At 42.4% G+C, this 12796-nt stretch overlaps 1 protein-coding gene across 5 annotated transcripts in view; it reads right to left on the bottom strand.

Annotated features, from left to right (window-relative positions):
* LOC135238376 (tyrosine-protein phosphatase non-receptor type 11-like) overlaps window positions 1-12796 on the bottom strand; it is a 45753-nt gene that overhangs the window by 23556 nt on the left and 9401 nt on the right. For 4 of the 5 annotated variants that reach the window (XM_064306184.1, XM_064306183.1, XM_064306185.1 and 1 more), the window contains exon 2: window positions 3567-3689. In XM_064306184.1, the coding sequence (XP_064162254.1) occupies window positions 3567-3689 (123 nt within the window). Of the gene's footprint in view, window positions 1-3566; window positions 3690-9211; window positions 9277-12796 lie in introns of those variants that run through there. The other variant, XM_064306187.1, reaches the window with a different exon arrangement.

Below are 12796 nucleotides of genomic sequence, written 5' to 3'. Positions count from 1 at the left end.
GCCTTTTACACAGTATTATATGAAGAGATACATGTGGCGTACTGTAGATATCACAGCAAAAAAAAAAAAAGAAAGTAAGCATACGCCACTTGGGCATGGTAAATGGATAACCAGAGTAAATCATACTGGGGGTTCATTCGGTGTGCAGGGTATATTATTATTATTATTATTATTATTACTATTTCACTGAAGAGGTCTAGAACGGCATTAATGGAGCTTCTGCTTCTGATGACAGTAAAGCAGAAGAGCGTTCGAGCGGTGAGTCTGTTTCTCACTACTGTAACTGCGCATCCCTCCACTGAATGACGTGTGGAAAATCTGGTCCCAGGTCAGCTGAATTTCCCTTTTTTAAAAATGTGCAGGCAGGCGCTGTGGAAAAAAAAAAAAAAAAACCAAAAATAAAACCCAACCTTGGTTGTAGTAGTATAGAAACTTTTTCCATTGCTGCTCAGAAGGTTATTTTAGGTCTAACTTAATTTTCACTTCCTGTGTGTCTGTTTTCGAGTGGTTTGTGTCGAGTGAATATTTTGACTGACTTGAGCATAACTTTCAAATGAATGCTCAAAGACCAACTGTCAAACCAGATTCCTGGAGGGAATTTTTTTTTTTTTTACCTTGACCTATGGTCTTGATTGTTTAATGAGTCCCAATCATGTGTTCATCTTGATGAAAATGATAAATTACAACTGAAGACTACACGTTTCAGGTACCCTAGAAATAGCTTACTGTGATGCACATAAATAATATAAGAATCTGTCATCCTAAAGGAATTCAGCATTCTTCCGGTCTACAGTGGCCATGAAGCTACTGTATGTTTTAACAAAATCCATCCCCAACTTTATCCACTGTCCTGTCAGACAAACACACATCCAACTTGCACTCCACCTGACAGTGGAAGCAATATAAACCAGTCATTGGACAGCAACGAAGGTATGCCCAGTGCAGTAACTACACAGTTTGATCAGCATGGCGCACAGAAGCAGAGTTCACAGGACTTCTGAACTGACTGAGGACAGAGTTGACACCTAATTATACTTGATAAACCAGAATCTAAAAAATCAATCTGGGGATCGTTAGCCCCCCGACCCCACACAAAATCTACTGAATTGGTGGAGCATTACATAGATTTTGTGAGTTAACAATAATTCCTTACATTTGCATAAAGCTTTTCTCAAAATGCAAAAAGCGATGAGGGGGAAGCTCACTCACTACCAACGTGCAGCACCCACCTGGGTGATGCACGGCAGCCATTTTGCACCAGACATCAGCTAAGGTGAAGAGGGGAAGAGTTTTTTGTTTTTTTTAACGGGATGATTACGTGACAGGTTGTAAAAGTCAGGTTTGGAATTTGGCCAGGACACCAGGGAACCCCCTACTTTTTGTGACAAGCATCATGGGATCTTCGATGGCCACAGTGAGTCAGAATGTTGGTCTAATGACTAATCTGTAAGACAAATTCACAAATTCACAAAAACATGAAAGTCACAGAAACTTCTGACCGTCACGCACAAGTGTCTGACTCATATATGCACTTCAGTTATCCAACAGTAGCAACAACCTATACAATATTGATGCCATAGAGTGGTGATGATATAACATTGACAAAACATTCCAGTAACACTGTGAGAACATTTTGTGAATATGGATATCTTAGAAGGATTTATTCCTAAATTGGTTATCATCTATTTCAGACCTAATTTCGCTTCAATATGCCTCCATGAAGCATGCATTATGCACATAAAAACAGCAGTTATGATTTTCCATTAATTTATATAAAAGTATAACACTGAGGCAAAATTTTACTCTGCTTTCCTGGCTCAAAAACACTGAGACTACAGTCAAGTATGGTAAAAAAAAAAAAAAAAAACACTGTACACTGTGGCATTAAAGTTACATTTTTATCTTAAATTAGGAACCAAAAGGGCCATCTTATAGAATTTTCCTGGAGGGACTACAAATCGTTGAAGGACTTCTATTATAAAAAGATCATGCTTTCTTTCTGTATTGTTTTGTTCTTTTTCCAAAGGATGGAAACTTTTCAAACCAGAAAACGCCTACGTACACTTACAAAGGCTCACAGAAACGTACAACAGTAAAATACACAGGCATAAGCCCACACACACTCAAAACCACACACACACACATGCACACACAGACACACTAAAACCACACAAACACACACACACGCACACACAGGCGCAGATACAGACAGACACTCTTGATCTGATAAGATAAACCCAAGCTTCCATTTTGCTAAAGAAGCATTTGGTGTTTAGGTTAACCTAAAGAGGAGGTGGAAGATTCATCTTTGATCATAAACAAATCAACCACTAGCACTAAGCAAAATTATTTCCACAACTGCAGACGCTCAAGATGTTATCATTTTGTATGTTCCAGCATTTATTTTTCGTCTTACTAAATCAAGTGGAAAAAATGTTCACTCACTCACCACCTATGTGGATATTTAGAGTAGCTGACTAGAGTAGCTAGTCAACCAATGCAATTATTTCTACTTTACATTACCTTCAAACGCAGACTAAAGACTCATCTCTTCAGGCTGCACCTCTCCCCACCCCTCCCTAGCCTATAGTTTAGCTCAATGTACCTAGTTAGGCTAATATGATTACGTTAGTTTTTATTTGGCAGGATTGTTTTTGTTTTGTCTGATTCTGATTAGGCAAATGTGATTTCAGTGCTAGTTTGTACTTGGCAGGATTGTTGTTTGCTGAACAGGTTACTATACAGGGTTGGAGTCCTGAGGTCCTGTGGTCACTTCTGGCACTTCTGGCACTACGATCTTTACTTCACTCTAGTGTGTTTCTTTTGCACCTCTGCACCTTGAACTAATGCACTTATTGTACGTCGCTCTGGATAAGAGTGTCTGCTAAATGCCTGTAATGTAATGTAATATATATATATAATTATTTTTTCAAATTAGGCAATTTACTCTTTGATGATTGTTGCAGCTACATTGCAGTATCATTGCTGGAGAGATATCGGCAATGCCACGTGTGACCCCTTTATTTGTACATATACAGGAGTGTTATTATTCTTTGTCCATTGTTCTACATACAGCACTATATTTGTGCTGAAAATATAGTGCAATACACGCAATATTAAGGTCAAAACCACATAAGCATTTATTACAGTAGACATGTTCATCCATTACAAATGACGTGAGCGACGGCCCTGCAGAATAAGGCAATTCTGTAATGCTTTGATTGACGCATGGAGGATATTCATATGTCATTTTCCAGAAGCGAGGTGCTTGGATGTTAATTATTAATGTCGGTAATGTTAAAAAAAGTAAGCCATTTTGTTCATGATAAATTAACAGGACCTCAATATAAGTGTTACCAAAATTGGAAGATCTGGACCTTAGTTACACAACTTTCCCTTTCAACTGGGATGTAAATGAAGAGAAAATGAGCTCATATGGGTTGGCAGGTCGGTCGATTTTTGGGCTGTCGGCACGACTCTGGCACAAACAGCCCGGCCCATTCCAGCGCCAGACAGAGAGGTTGTCTGAAATTTCACCAGGGCGGCGCTAAAGAGAGCCACTGTACCTGACTGAGAGAGTGAAGTCCCCCGGGTTGCTCTTGCTCGGCCGGGCCAGAAAGTTTCCGTGGACGCCCCGCGTGAGGAGCAGCTGCTCCGCCTCGATCCCGGTGATGTTGGGGTGGAACCACCTGCGAGGGGCGGGGGGGGGGGAGGGGGGAAAGGAAAATCATCTCAGACATGGGGAGGTAGCGTTTTGAAAATTTTATTGTGGGATTCTCAAACCAATCAAGTCGAGCTGGGTAAGAAAAAAAGAAAAAGGAAACGACAAATTCCCTGGTATAGAACTTTCATCTGCATTCATTTAGCACGTTGCGCACCTCAGAATAAAAACAGGTGGAAGTAGAAAAAGAATAAATGAATAAATAAACACAAAGGCAAGCAGTATGCTTCCAACAGCACAGAGATGATCCATGCCAATATTGTACAAACAAAACTACTCTCATACATAACATCATTTTAATTTTGATACACAGCCACGACCCACAAACCAGACCGTTGTAAAATCTATGGGCTTTCACAGCTCCCTCCACATACAGCATAATACTCGGTTCAGATTTTGCCATCACAAGATTAACAAGGTGATTTTGTGAAGCAGAAATGAATAAGACGGTGTGTGAAGCGGACTGGACCCGCGGTTTTCAGCGTCCTGCGCACAACGCACGACCAGCAAATCCGGCTTAACCCAGTGACCCGGCCACGATCCCCCACAACGGGTATTCCCCCGAGATTAGCGTTTCATCACTGCGGCTGAGCCATAATCTACTGCCTAAATAACCTGGATATGGCTGCCAGGGGCAGCCTCTCGCGCTTGTATCAGGCCTAATGGGCCAAAGCAACCAATTGCGAGCTGATCCTCAAACTCAAAATAGACTGAGAGGAGAAAAGAAAAAACTAATAAAAACAGGAAAGATAGGAAACCTAAACTTAGGAGAACACAGAGGTATAAAGTGCTGTACTTGCTACGATTTGTCAGGCTGTAGCCCTGTGGATGTGCTTTTCTACAAACGGGACCAGTTGTGCTGCTTTTGTGGAAGTTCCACCCTGTCACCTTACACCTGTGAACGTTTCCACAGAGTCAGTCCCATGGCCTCATTTGGCAACAACACAATCCCGCCAGCTTGCACTGATAACTAGCTTCACACAGTGGCCTTTTGAAGCGCACAGCAGAACGTCAGCAGTTACGGACTGACCAATCAACCGAGCAGGATATGAATCTACGCGTCACATAACACAAATAGGTCCTCATCAAGCCCCTTATTTCAGAACACGGATCGTCTTTGTTATTATCACCCCTGCAAAAAAGGTGAGAATTAAACAGACGTTAATCAAAATTTCCACTGATAAAACCTGTCACAGTTTCCACTGACAAAATCCGGTCTTCTAAGGCACATCAAGAAAAACCCCAAGTTCAGCTCATCTTGGATTTGGCTCATTTTTTCTTGGTCAACTTTACCTGTCATTTCCTCAAATATAGACAAGCATACATTCTTTCTCTATGGCTTCTCAACGTATTTACAGTTTATGATATGTTCTTTTTCAGAGTTTAGGATAAATGGGATACATTTTTTCTTTTTTCTCACCAACAGTTGTCTCCTACAGACAGGTTATTCTTATGCTGCATGCATATGCTTATTACACTACACCCACACCTCCATATGGAACATCACAGTAAATGAGGAGTCAATTCCACAAGCAACTGATTCAAACCTGTGAGTTACTGGGGGCAAGTTATTGAGGGGTGGGGGTGTATGGTCAAAATTAGACAAGAGACAGCTTTTAGCAGTATGGCTAAAGCATAAACAGCGTTTTATATAAAGAAGGGACAGAGCAAAACCAAACAGCTGATAAGACAAGCAGTACCTTGAGCATTTTTATATGGACGTTACACCGATAAATATGGATAACTAATATGCTTCAAAAGAGTACCTAGCGTTTTAATCCTATCAAGAGCTTATAGGTGACAGAGATAAAACCACATAACTTGAGCTGGAAAGGACCAGCCTATCATGTACCCTTGGTTCATTATTCATAGACGGCTGGTAAGTCAACTCCAGCATGAGTTATATTGAACAAATGCAATGAGAGTGGGCACACGGGTGCCACTTGCAGCGGACATCTTACTGGTGGCTTGGTACCTGGTCTGCAATATCCTCAATACCCAAGGCATATCATGCTGCACTCTGCAATATGAAATGCCAGGTTCTTTCTCTATAAGGCTTGCTGAAGTAGGGGCACCATAAATTCCTACAGATTTATTTATTTTTCCAAACCCCTGGAGCAATCAGCTGTATATATATAAAAAAAAAAAATAGGCTAGCCAGGGAGTGAGCAGCACGGGTGGTGCACACGTTTCCCACAGAATTTACGGCCTTTACTGTAAAACGGCTCCAGAATCTCAAACAGACCAGAGGAACATTTGCTCCCTTTCTGAAATCGCAGCAGTGTTCTTTCCCAACAGGTTAAAGGTGTTTTTAGATAAGTAATACGGCGCAGTCCACCATCTTGAGCAGAATGAATGGTCAAATTCCATAATCTCCGATTAAGTGCGAATTTGAGTAAAAACTGGCTCAGTTTTGCTGGAAAAGCTATACGAAGCCTGTTAAGTGTAGGGCAAACAGGCCGTATGCTGGCTGTGGCAGAGCAAACAGCATGAGAAATCATTCAGAACTTTCAGAGTCAGACACAAATTCCATTAATCAATGAGTACTGCACTAGAGAGTGCATGGATATGTAAGTATTGCGGACATGATGGATCAAACTCAATCATGGTCTCTGTGAAATACTTTCCCTCAGCAAATACACATACAAATCAAATCAACCCCATAAGAGATATTTCTGGGTTTACCTCAAATAGGCCTTTATTGATCAGAATTTTCTATAAAGATTAAAAAATTAAAAATAAAAATAAAATAAAATAAAATAACTTGACTGTGCGTGAAAAGACCCACACAGGAAGTGGAAGTACAATCTCAATCTGATAAGCTAACTCAGAAACAAAACGTGTGGCTTTACAGTCTTCATGCTTCCTACACTCAACGCTGCAGTATCTCACCATCTTCTTCTCTACGACTTCCAGTGGTCCTCCACTGCCACAAGAATCTACAATACACATTTTCATTCTTCCATAATACAAACTCGAACCGCTTCTTGAAATGTTACGAGGTAACCTTACTGTGGATATCCGGCCATAAAAAAAAGGCTTAAACTGTTCCGTTATCCGCCAGAAAAAAAAGCAACGGGCTCATGTGTTTGTGTGACCTCGTAGGCTAGCCGTTCGTAACGAGTCTCGCGTGAGAACGTTGCCAGTGGACACTGTTCGCCGGCCTCTTCGAGGAACATCTGGACCTGGCCACGGCTCCTGGAACGGACGGCATCCGATCGCTGGTGCCCTTTCATCGCGAGCGGCAGACTTCTTCACCCCCCCCCCCCGCCCCCACCCCCCCCCACCCTTCTTCCCCTCGAGAGATTACGGGATATTGTTTCAAACGCAGTAAATCGAAGCCGATTACAACTGTCGGGATTAACCGGGGGAAGCATGCAAGCGGTGAAAGGATCAACGATCACAGAGCTGGTGTTAGGCTATATCACAGAGACAGGCCATGGATGAAAAACTGCACACTAGACAGCTACAATGTGTGGTTACACTTTGCACGCGGTCTATTTAACCCTCCTGTTGCCTTCATATTTACGCGTGTACCCAGTGTCCACCGGGTCAAATATGACCCACCTTTGCTAGACCCCCCTGTGATAAAGCCTCTTTAAACTTTAAACCCTAAATCAATATTTGTCATGTAGAAACAACTTGTCACTCATAAATGAATAGGTGAATAGCCATATTCCTACTGCACAGTCCAGAGAGACTGTAATATCTGAGAGTCTACACCACTAATTTCTACTAAAAAGCACATATAACAGATTTTTGCTGCAATGCACATGTGGTGCTTAACATTGATTATGACTGACTTATGGTTTGATAACTGCAGGGATAAAAAGACTCGTAAGACAACCTTTGTATCCTGATGGTGTACCGCTTTAAAAAAAAAATAACTCCAGAGCAGTCATCAAATTAAAATAAAATACAATTTTGGGTTTTCACTGCTGGTAAACTCAGAACAGGGTTATTTTTGCTCCTGAGAACAACAGGAGGGTTAAGCCATGGGTTTTATGGATAGGGCAGTTAGCGATAAATGCCATTTACACTAGTTGAAACCACTCTGCATGGCACCTTCTATTTCTGAGCAATAGTGTGGCAATTTAAATAATTTAGAAAACGCATTATAAAGCCTTTAAAATGATTAGCGAACCTAGTTCCCATTCTTTCAATACGAACATGGGAAATGTTTGGAACGGTAATGATCTCATGGGCTCAATAACAGGAAGATATCAAATATTTTGAAATACTTCAAGCTGTGAACATCAAACAAGTAAAAAAAAAAGAGTACATAAAGGAAACTTAAAGATTATTAAATATAAACAGAACTGAGAAAACCAGCCCCCCTGACAACTAGCTTTAAATTTAATTGTGTTCTGTAATGTTCGCAGTCATTTAAAAATGAAGTTTCATGAATAAATCTTTTAACTCATGCCAAATGTCTCCCTGCTGGCTGCATCTTTTGTTAGCAGACAGATGAAAGACTCATCCTAACCACCCATATCATTAAAAGACAAAATATCAAGGAGAATGAGCAACAAAAAGCCTTATCATTGTGTAATCATACCCATAGGATCTTAAATAATATATAGGTTCCTGTTTCGCTGCCATTTTTGAAGTCAACTTCAAAGTTTTTTTTTTCTGGAAACAGTTGCTTGGCAGTTGACGTTTCAATGGTCCTTATGAAGCCATGACCATAAAAAACAGGTTTTCAGCTCTAGGAACGACTGTCACAAAAGGCCCTCTGACAGCTCACCAACGGCCTTAAGAATAGCACTGTTGTTGTTAAGTCCGCTCTATAGTCAACTGAATTATTCCGGGCCTTCTGTACAATGCAGTGGCGCTGGTTTTTAAATCCACTGGCTTCTTCTGTATTCATAAATCAACTGATAATAAATGTAAAAAAAAAAAAAAAAAAGTTATAAAATCACACCATGTAAAACCAAAAACACAGATGTAAAAACAGCACAGAAACCAAACAATAATATTGCTCATGATGAAATTCACTGCTCAATTTGCTGGACTAATGGCTGCATCAGCCATGTCTTTAACTTCCTCAGTTCCTCAATGTGCTCCATTCAACTTATTTACAAGGCAAAACTTTGCGTAGGGAAATCACGCGCTTGTTAACAAAAACACAACACACTGATCCCTGAGAGTACCGTTCTCATATTAATAATAAATTACTCAAATATATCATCAGTTTTTTTCTTTTAGTTACAGCAAAAGCTGTGCACGCATACATGCGTGTGAACCACGGAGACAAACAACAAAATATGTGAGTGGGCCTAGAAATATTGCATACAAATACCTGCTGCGTTCATTTTTAATGGCTATTACCAGCAATATAACACAAGGCCATCAAATAAAGCTACGACACAGGGAACAGCTCTTGATTATTAGAATTTGCTATCAGCTATTGTCTATGCGAGTCATACTGCACATATGCGACGAACTTCACATCATTTCCAGCAATTCAGGAAAAGGGAGGAATAATACCGCGTCATTCTTGTGTGGTTTCCAAGATGTGTCAGAGCTTGAGTAACCTGCCACGAGCACGGGGGTAACACGCAAGGAAGCAGGAGACCTGAGGGGTGGGGTGGGCAGGAAGGGGGTGGGGAGGGCTGGGAGGGGCTGGGAGGGGGGGGGGCGTTGCCGGTGGGCAGTGGTTAATCTTGGATTCAGATGAGCGTGAGCCACACTGATAAGAGCGCCAGTGAGGGCAATCAGCCCCCTCGAGCGAGAGGGCGTCCATCTTAGAACGCGGCGCTACGTCACCCGCCAGTGTCTGTCACCCTTTCCCTTTCTGTCTTCTGTCCTCTTCCTTCACTTCAAAGGAGTAAAACAGCCGCTGGCCTGCATATTCACACACACACACACACACACCAACGCTAATATCCATTTTCTGGTACATACATTCCTCCGTTGGCGTGAAGACACGCAGTAAGTTTAAACAAAAGAGACAAAAACACCACACATCGTCGAGGAAGCACAGACCAACAAACATCAGAAGTGGCGAAGAAACGAGCGGCAGTCTCAGACGGCTCCGTAGGCAGATGAGAAGGACTGAATCACCGCTTCTAGGAAGGACTGTTGATATTTTCACAGGATGGAAATAATACGTCTACGCCTTGTCCCACCGTTTGATTCATCTGTTAGAGTAACTGCTATTAAACTATTTCCAGCACCAGAGTTTCATTTCCAGAGATGCAACAGATGCTCCATAGGGTGTTGCCTATTGAACACAGCAAATCAGACCATGGGGAGTGCATTTGAGGAATACAATGCATTGCCCATGGTCTGGTCTAGGGCAGAAGAGCTAGGGCAGTTCACTGCCTAAACTGTTCCTATTGCGCCTGTAGAAGACAACAAACTGATACAAAGACGACTCAGCTTGTACATTAGAACCTCAACAAGTGCACATTCGTGTCCACTGATGATGATGATGATGGTATACTTCATCCAGTTACCGCAGCATCTCCGTCACTGTGAAGATGCTAATAGAGAATAGCTTTGTTCACCTTTACGGACCCAGCTAGCGAGCTGCCTAATTAACATAAGGACATTCCGTTTGCTGGATGGCCATTCTGACCCCAGAGTCTATTTTTATGCATACAAGCAGTGTACATGCTTCCATAATTTAGCATGATATGGCCTAATGCATACTGATTCAGAGAAGGACTTGGGTGCTTTGGCTCATGTGGTTTAACCATAAAATGATGCATTTCAATGTTTACCCCTCAAGGTAAAAAGATAAAATGTATACATATATTTCATTATTTCCACTCTTGAGAAAGATAAGCAAAAAGAGTAAACAACACAGGTAATAATCTATATTGTATGTTCAAATAATAAAAGTGTATTATTTTATGCCAACAAAAATTGGTCAGAGAAAAAAAAAAGTAAATTACAGGCCATTATACTTCGCATAAACAATACATTATTGGCACCCCTGTTCTCAGTACTTGGGCATAATCCTGAATTATCTTCTATAGCACTTCATGAGAGAGGTGAATAAATCATTGGTGGGGGTTGAGGCTTTGACCATTCTTCCATACAGGAGCTTTCAGGATTCCTGTAGACCCTTCCAGTCTGCTCTGGACCACCTTCTTCAGTTCAAAGGTTGTTGGCCAAAACGTCCTGGTCCTTGTTGGAGATCATGATTCCATTGGCCTTATCATGAGCCCCAGGACCAATAGATGAAAACAGTCCGTAGCATCAAAGATCCACCACCATGTTTCATTGTAGGTGTCATTTTCAATGTAAGCATCCTTCATAACACAAACCCCCCCCCCCTCCCCCACTAGTGTGATTGTCCAAAAAAAGCTCCATTTTAGTCTCATCTGACCATTACACCCAGCTCCAATCAAATTTCTAATGTTGAGCATTTTGGAAGGCATCTGCACTCTACTAAAATGGCAGATTTCATTTTATCGCACTACTCTTATTGTATTCATTCGTACCGAGAAACTAAAGATGCAATCACACTGTATTATTCCCCCGCCAAAGCAGTTATACTTCAATTGCTTCGATAACATGCAAGCCGTAATAATGGATTATAGACTGCATCAGATATGAAATTGTGAGCACCAAAGTAAATAACGTGCGAAACGGGAAAGCACAATGAGACAAAGGTCTAGAGTGTACCTTTCATTTCATTTCCAGCGTTTATAATCCTCCATGTTCATCAACGCAACCCAACGCACCCAATGAAAGCACTGCAGAGAATCATTTGCTCTGTCTTTCCATTTTAAGATGATTCACTTTAGTTTCTTGACTGCATTCTTATTCTGTCATACTTTACCTATTCCGCCTTCCCTTCTCAATCATATTTTAAGGTGTAAATGTTTTGAAATGTACGGACATAAACGCACTACTACGGAGGAGAGAAATGCGAACCAAGAGCTATGTGTTTAAAAAGGACACGGACGACAAAAGAGATTTTCAGAGGAATAATGGACCGGACATAAAGGCATTTATATAGCACATTTTCCAGCAACTACTGCATAAAGTGCTTTACCATGAATGCCTCTCATTCACGCATGCACACACTCACACACACTCACACACACTCACACACACTCACACACACACACACACACACACACACACACACACACACACACACACACACACACACACACACACACACACACACACACACACACACACACACACACACACACACAGCCAAAGGCAGCCATGCAAGGCACGTAACAGCTCGGCGGGAGCAATCGGGGATAGGCGTCTTGCTCAAGGACACCTCGACACACCCAGAAGGCCGGGGTTCAAACCAACAACTCCCCGGTTGCCGGATGACTGCTCTACCTCCCCAATACCGATGCACAGAGAAATGTGAGTGCACTCTTTTCCCACAGCATGCTAATCCTGCTATGGTAAATAAGTGGGTGCTTCCAGGGCACAGAGAACAGGGGCACAGAGGATGGCCATGGCGTACCCTCTCCAGCCCTGAGGGAAAGCACAGAGTCCCCGCACACGCACCCAGCCCCCCTGCCCTGCTCTCTTATGTAATGCCTGGGGTTCAATGGCAGTGGCTATTAAAAGCCGTGGGCTGGGTGACAAAGAGGCGGTATTCTTAGTACCTGCTGCTCTGCTCTGAAGCCGCGCCAGGGCTATATCGGTCGCGGACAAGCCGCGGCGTGTGGGATTTGGCGATGCCGCTGATATTTTTAGGGTGACGAGAATAACACCCAGCCATCCACCCCCGAACCACCCCCCCCCACCCTGCCCCCCTCCCCCCCCCCCCGTTCCCCCAATCTAAAATCTGATCCAGACCCCTACCCTTCAAAAGCGGCAGGATCCCTACTCCCCATCTTCCCCGCCGATAGCCTTGCTCTGGTTTTTGCTAGCGGTACATAATTATAATCGAGCGGCTCAAAGTGAGCTGTCTGAGGAAACCCGGTTCAGGTTCCAATCGTGCATGCTCAGAGCACACAGCTGACAGGAGGATCCTTTAAAAGGGCTTTAAAAACACCACTGACTACACAAATACCAAACCAAATCCCAAAGACCTGCAGACTGTTAAGTACAGGACCTCCAAACACATTCAACCACCACTGAATG

The sequence above is a fragment of the Anguilla rostrata genome, chromosome 13 (genome assembly GCF_018555375.3).
Source record: "Anguilla rostrata isolate EN2019 chromosome 13, ASM1855537v3, whole genome shotgun sequence".
Taxonomy (NCBI): domain Eukaryota; kingdom Metazoa; phylum Chordata; class Actinopteri; order Anguilliformes; family Anguillidae; genus Anguilla; species Anguilla rostrata.
Note: the sequence above shows the minus strand (reverse complement) of the source record. Positions and strands in the feature narration are given on the sequence as shown.